Here is a 7537-nt window from a genome sequence, read left to right as displayed (position 1 = left end):
CCAGAAGAATTGTACACGGTGGCCATGAACGTGTCTTTGGTGAAGAAATTGCGGAGCACCAGAAAAGCCGCAACTGCTCAAAACAATGCATGATCCTACTGCAGTCCACTAAATCACCACCCCTAAGTGATGTTTTAGCAAAATTGGAGGTGATAACTGCGCACGTCTTGAGCAGCTACCCGAGTTTGATATTGAGAAGCGTGAAAGATGTGCTTGATGTTTCATATATATTCTGGTTTGTTTTACAGATTATTTTGAGGCATTTCACAGACAAGCAGTTGTGAAAAACTTTAAAAATCAAGGTGTAAAGGTGGCTCAGCTCCTTCTTATTCTGAGAACTTATTTCTGGCAGTGGTACAGGAAGCATAGGAATAATGTTGACAACACATGTCGACTGTACAAGTCTTTTTATTTGACTCCCGAAAAATAATAAGCACAGCTTTTAGATAAAATAGGTGGCTTCGTTCACTTCTACGGCTCGTGCTCCTTCAAGCCAACTTTATGGCACAGTATTCAACCATTGCGGCACGCAGATTAAAAGAGCATCTTTCATAGAGCAGGAAATCAACTTTCCTATTCGGTGCATAACACTACTAGTGGTCTGGTTCTATAGTGTAAATATAAGGTAACCTCCTGCTCTTTCTGTACGGTAAAATGTAAATGTGGGCGAACATTTTTGTTTTGACCTCAGTGAATTCAGACCAGATTGAAGTAAATGAAATCTTGAACCTTATTGCTGCAAGGTCGTTAGCCCTAAACATACACGTTGGTATTATAGGACTACAATTAGGGAGCCGCATTCCTAGATGTAAGCAGTGGGTGCACACTGATGAAAACTGGTCGTTAGTAATAACAATCGTTGCTGTTTACTATCATTAGACTGCGATAAAATTATGAAAAACACCGCAGTGGAGGGCTTCGAAAGTTTTAGTCCACCTGGGGTGCACCTATATACAACGTAAAGCTATTGCGCGAGCCTCGAGCATTTTAGCCTCCATCGAAAATGTGCCATCCACGGAAAGCAGTCTTTGTTCACTAGAGTAAAGTAAAGAGCCGACTTTTTCTGATACTTCCACTCTGTACATTCTTTGTTCCGTTATTTTGGTTTTTTTATGGACGGCTAGCTCATTATTACTAATGACTGTTCTGCCCAGCACGCGCACAGGCCATGAAAAAGCACTTCCTTGCCTGGCAACGTGCTGACACAACGACACAGTGAATCTCAATTGGAACAATGAACATTACGTCTTGAAGCGGACATAAAATAGACTAAAATAAAAGGCACTGAAGCAGAAAATGTCGCCGATTGTGGCAGTTCACAGGGAAATGCATGAACAAATTTATTAGAATTTACATCACTACTATACCCGTACTGAAGGCCATAGAAACGGGGGGTGCAAATTTGTCACACTTGGTGAAAAGGAACCATGCATTGAGATGTGGCTAAAATTACAACACAAAGTAAGAATATTTATTACCCGAAATAGTTGATTCTGTGTTTTTGTTGCATTGTGGGCAGGTTTCTCAGCCTTAGAGGAAGATTCGTTGCTAGTCCAAGTGACCCTTCTTTTAACATAACCTATATGTAAGCCATATATATATTCGCAGTATTCATTGAGCAGTTGGAGGTGAAAGGTCATATTTTATGCAGAGTGCATCAGACTCAATGTGTCCTTCACGTTCAAGGTCTTCCAGAGGCAATGAGGTGTACCAACAAAACCCTTCATTATGTGATTCAGTTGGCCTGACAAAAGATTCCTTGGTAACGCATCCACGATTGATCAATAACTCATGGTTTTTATCTGGAGATGAATGTACGAAAGTGAGCTTCAGACTGTGAGAGAATGGCCACTGTAAGAACTCGTCAGCATCACCCTTGAGCAGCCGCACATGAGCGTGCACCGACACTGAGCTCTCATTTTTCTGCAGATACAGTCCTGGAGAAATGCGATAACCACACAGGTAGACGGGATCGCTCTCATATAGGCTCCAGCGTGAAGATATTGCCTTGTCTTTCAAAGCTGCGAGTCCTGTGACGTAAAACATGTTGTGTGTAATGCTCAGTGTGTTTAGCGCAAGTAGATAGTCTCTTCTCACATCGGATGTGCTTTCGCTGATTTTGCTGTCCGGTACTTTTGACGCAGAGCATAGTGAACCGTTTGTTTTGCACTTCTGTACAATGACATCTGTAGCACGCTCCAATGCTTTATCAAGAATGGCCTCGAAAATTCTTACAGTTTGCAAGACACTTTTCGACTGGTTGTCGTCGTTGCTACGTCGTCGCTCGCCTTCAGCAATAATCTCGTCTAGCTTATTCAAACACTTTTTTGTTTCGTTGGCTGCTACGACTTTGAAATTTTCAGTTAGAGTGCCTATGCGTTGAGCAACTTCGTCAAGTCGGTTACCTTGTGCCGCCAAGTCATCTCTGACTTCTGTAACAATGGTGATCTTGGCTTCTCTAACTGCCCGGGTTTGCTTTTCTGACGTGTCCATCACAGTCTCCCTGAGTGTATTGACCATGTGCGAGAAGTCATTCAGTCTATCGCAAGGTGTGTTGTCTCGCACTGCCTGGTCAAAAGCAGATCGTAGTTCCCTAACACCATCTTTCAATGCCACCTTTAGCTCGGTGAACACAGCTTCTGGACTGCAATTCTGTGATTGCTCCTGATGGTGAGCTTCATTGGGCAAAACATGTGTGCTGCAGTTGTTTCTCCTATGCGCGCACACATTCCTGCACAGGATCAGAGCGGAGCACTTTGGACAGCGAGTAGAGTGATGCATGCAGTCTTCATCAAAGTGCTTCAGCAAATCCGAAGCACTCACGAGTGCGCCGCAGCCGTTGACCTCGTTCCAGCATTTCACCTGCAACAAATGAAATGCAGCACCAAATAACTCTAAAGAACTTAAAACATTTTAAAGAAATATGTGAAACTAGTTGGGTTATAAAAAAAACTCTCAGTTTATTTTTTTTATTCTCATGTATACAGTATTGGCTAAGTAACAGTGAATTAAAACTCGATTCAACTTGGCACCTTTGAGGTCTAAAATACATTTTTATATCGAAAGTCCAGAAATGATCGACTTCATGTGTCAAATTGTGACTGTACTGACTGAGTAAGTTTATTACTCTTCAGAAGAAGCATATACGCATCACAGAGCGAAAAGTAGTATTTCATTTATTTTTTTTTCTTGCGTCTAGCAGTAATTACGCAATAAGCACGAAGAACACACGCCGGTTGAGTTCGAGAAAACATATTTCAATATTAGTAACAAGGGTGCAACCTTTCCATATTACAATGCTTTCGAGGGGCCACTGGTAAAAAAACAGTAAGAAGTTTCTGTAGCGACTGCTACAATTGTAAACCATGCGTTCCACTTCTGTGAACCCTGAAGATATGCGTAGCATGGATGCCTACTTGTTCTCCAGGACAAAAGTGTCAGTTCTCTGCTAATTCGACCACCTATAACAATAATTTGCGGTGTCTGCCACCGAATCGGTCACCGCGGACCAATAGGAGCGCTAGTCAATGAATTTTGAAAAATGGCGGCCAAGCCCTACTCACTTGTTATGCCGCAGTGCACGTAACTGAATGTTGAAACCAACGGGAGTTTAGCCTACTTTGTGCCTACTTTGCGTCCATATTACGTGGAAGAGGTGACCGAGCTTGTTGCGGTCTTGCAGAGAAAAACGAATCCACAAACGCCGCTGGCGTCGGTAGTTTTTCTGCTCTTCATGCATTACAAGACAGCCACTTGCCAGAAAAGTAAGCAGTACTGTCTTTTCTTGCTTCTTGCGTACAAGAATCGTCCAAATATACACCACCGGATAGCGTAGTGGCGTTTGCGAACCGCGACAACCGCAGAGTGACAGCCCATCCATCCCGCGTTCGCCCCGTGGTAGATGGCATATTCGGCGGCACGGGGCGCGTCCAGTGCGAACGACGCTGCGTTTCGGCGGCGGGGGCATTTCGGTCGCTCTAGAAAGCGGATGTTTCAGTGTGAACTAGGCTTTATGCGGGTATTTGCCACAGGTGATTGATACTCATTAGCTACCCAGGAACAAAGAGAACATACGGGCAATTTTAACGCGTTAGCGTTAAGAAAATTTCCGACATCGGTAGCGTCGACCCAACAAAGGCAAAAGACACGTGCCAGAGTTCTAGCTAGAATCGAACCAAAGCATTCGGCGTGGCAATGAAGCATTCTACAACAGAACTACGTCCGTTCTCGGAAGTACTTTTCAAATAAACGCTAATCTTCGTGAAGCGTCAATAGTGGTTGCAGTGATATCTACCCAATTTATAAACATTGCATATGTACACCTTTCATACAGCCATCACGTTGGGTTAACGTCAATTGCAGTTAGGTACCATGCGCTGAATTTGATTAATGTAGCAGTGTCCAGGGCTAGCATGTTCGCGAGCATGAGCGCTTCATATGAGCTTCTGGTGTTGCTAATACGCATGTTCTAGTTGGCATCGTTGCGCAAGTGCTATCGTCTAGAGTTATAAACATCTGCAACTCTTCAACATATGTCAGTGCGTGAAGTAGCTGAACATATATTTAGCGTCTTTTCATGACTTGTTGCTCAATAAATAAACTGCAACATGGTCACCTTCCCACCGCATACTTCGCACAACGTTGACTACACTGGTACGTGGGATCTGCCTTTTTTTTGCACAAGTGAAAAAATTGCGTAATTTGCGTAATCATTCCGGGCAGTTTCTGCGCGGAGAAACTAATACCAGGGGCACATAGTTCGAATTAACGTTTTCTGATACAGACACGTTCATATTATTGGCACTTTCCCCTTCTATTGAAATGCACGGGGCTGTGCCGGAAGCAGGACGTCAGTTTGAGTAAACTGTGTGTTTGGATTAACTAAGTTCGTAATAAAAACATTCTACTGTATTCATTTTCTGCCCGCATTCGGGGTATTTGGGCCTCTGCCAGCGCTTCAAAGCCATTTGTGGCGCAAACTTTTGCCTCTTTCTGTTTTAGTGGACCAGTGGTGAATAGTGAGATTGAGCAATCTTTTGTGGCCCATACCCGCTTAAAATTTCAGTTTTCTTGAAAGCCTTACAATTGCACATACCCGTTAAGATGGTGATAATTTGCGGCGATCGCCTTACAAGGAATATTCTTTAGGCAGCTTCGCCATTATATTATCTTGAGTTGTACCTGTCAAAACCACAATACGGCCACGAGGCACGGAATAGTGGAGGGATCCACATATTTGTGAATCTGTTGTTCATTACCGTGCAGAGTACTCAGACTTCTAGCATACTGGCTCCATCGAACTCTGACTGCCATGTCCTGCGACAGTCGAAAAACGCAACTACTTCAATATCTGAGTTCCACTTGATTTATTTAAAGGTGGGTGAAATCACTTCTATTTTTACCTGTAACGTTCCGAGTGCAATCCTTACCTCTTTTATAACGAAATATTGGCATTGCTCAAGGTGCAGCCACGTTGTATCTCACATATATTTCTAACTATTGCTATCATAATTGCACCATATCGAAACTGAATCGATTTTTTTTTCGTACTTCAGTCTTACCTTACGCCTGAGCAGATTCTCCAAAGGAAAGTCCCTCCAATCAGCATCTTCTGCAGAAACCTGTTCACCGTCTAGGGGACATTCGTGTGCGTCGGTATCCAAGCACTGGTCATAGCATGCCTTGCACAGTACATGTCGACAGGGCAGGCAGATGGTCGTTCTTGGCAGCAAACCACAAGCGTCGCATATTCGGTACGCCGGAATAGGCTCTGCGAACTGCAGAGGTCTCCAGTCCAGTTTCTGCGAAAACCCGAATAGTGTGTACTTCTGCATTTGAAAAGCCACGAAGAGCGCAGCGCGCCCGCCCAATGCCGAAACGGTCTTGTAAACTCCAAACGCTGTCAGCGCTTCTTCACTCGGCTGTTGTCGAGGCTTCTGTTTCTGATTATGCTACACTTACTTCGTTATCGTTTGAACCATTATCTGAGTTTGAAAAGGGAAAGTTTTGTTATCGCCTCGTTTGCACTGTGAGTAATTCTCAGCGCAAACCAAGCTTGCAGTGTTCGAGAAGCTTCATGACTGTAATAGATAGTTTTGTTAAAATCACGCCCACTTCGGGAACATTACAGAATATTCTAAAAGATACGTGGCCGCTAGCGATAACACTAGAATATTCGACCACACGTGTGAAAATGCCGCCACGCTTTGCCGCTTGTCAGTTGATCGTCGGCCGAGGCTCTATTCACCGCTATCCGTGCCCCTGTGTTTGCTGTAATTTGACCTTCATTTCCTGGCTCCAAATTTGACCGAATGCACAGTTTGAACTGAACATCGAGTGTGCTTCCTTCGTCGACGTCATGACCCCGTGACGTCTGGTGCAGGTGCTTTCCAGCCCATCTACCGATTGCTTCCCTCAAGCCGTGATGCATGCATGTGCTCCTACGTGGCGAGGTCCGACAAGAGTTCGGGACGAGTAACAACACAGAAACTACAGGGAATTCATTGTGCACTCCACTTGCAAAGACGCATTACATCGGCCTAGGGAGCCCATTGTGAACGAGACTTTTACTCGAACCATGACCTGCTTCGCATGCTTGACAAGGTTCCAATTAGTGAGAAATAGCGTGATTTTTTGAAGTAGAATCAATGCGTGTGCATCAGCCCGGCTTTCGGAGAAATATTTCTGAGGCAGTCGTATTACTACTGAAGGCATGATCCCGATTGTCACTCATTTTGGCGTCCAATTGATTGAATAATTGTTTGTAACAAGTTCTCTGATAGCTCACTTCGTAAGGCTTTACATATCCGGCGCCCAATCCCACCACTTTGCTTCTGTACTGGGTATTACTTCCAAGAAGCCATTCCAAGCGGTCGCATTACGAACGTTTCCACGTTGTTTAATTAATAACCCTTGATCGACTGAATGGAAGGGCCTCTCTCGTTCTGTCGCTGAAATGGGGTGTCCATAAATATTTTGAACTATTTTTAAGGTATATATGCGTCTACCAGTTACCTACTGTGCCACTGCCAGGCCACCCGTCATGCACAACCTCCCTGAGGTGACGTTTAGAGAAATGAAAGCAAAGTACAAAATAATGAATACACTGAAGAAGGCAACGCATGCCCACAGGGACACACGAAGAGAGGCATGAACGCATTTTGCTGCTCGGTTAACTTGTCTTGTTTCCTCCTGTACATGCGTGGCCTGTTGCATATAAATCACTGACAATCGCTTCAACTTTTTGTCATTTTGACAGTTCTACGCTGGTGCAGTAGTCCTCACAATCGATAAAATGTTGGTGAGACGGAGATGAGTCTGCCAGGTAGAATCTTGTGCGTACCATGAGAGAACAATTCAGCTTTAGATAAGCACTCTCTTTCATATTGCGTGGAAATATTTCATCTAGGTTTTGTGATTATCGTGCCTGTTTCTTAATGTACCACACATCAGCTGTTCGCTCGCAAAGTACGTGCCGGATAATCTCGTTTCCAGCTGTACGCAATGCAATTTCTAAATATAGGCATATGAAAACCTC

The 7537-nt window shown here is 44.0% G+C and overlaps 1 protein-coding gene across 1 annotated transcript; it reads right to left on the bottom strand.

The window, feature by feature from the left end:
* Positions 1-392: 392 nt before the first annotated feature.
* On the bottom strand, positions 393-5933 carry LOC142769256 (TNF receptor-associated factor 6-like). The gene is made up of 2 exons (XM_075872348.1): positions 5562-5933; positions 393-2862 (listed from the first exon to the last, which is right to left on the bottom strand). The coding sequence occupies exons 1-2, from the start codon at positions 5832-5834 to the stop codon at positions 1612-1614; spliced, it is 1524 nt and encodes a 507-aa protein (XP_075728463.1). The 5' UTR covers positions 5835-5933; the 3' UTR covers positions 393-1611.
* Positions 5934-7537: the final 1604 nt, after the last annotated feature.

Source organism: Rhipicephalus microplus, chromosome 8 (genome assembly GCF_043290135.1).
Source record: "Rhipicephalus microplus isolate Deutch F79 chromosome 8, USDA_Rmic, whole genome shotgun sequence".
NCBI lineage: Eukaryota > Metazoa > Arthropoda > Arachnida > Ixodida > Ixodidae > Rhipicephalus > Rhipicephalus microplus.
Note: the sequence above shows the minus strand (reverse complement) of the source record. Positions and strands in the feature narration are given on the sequence as shown.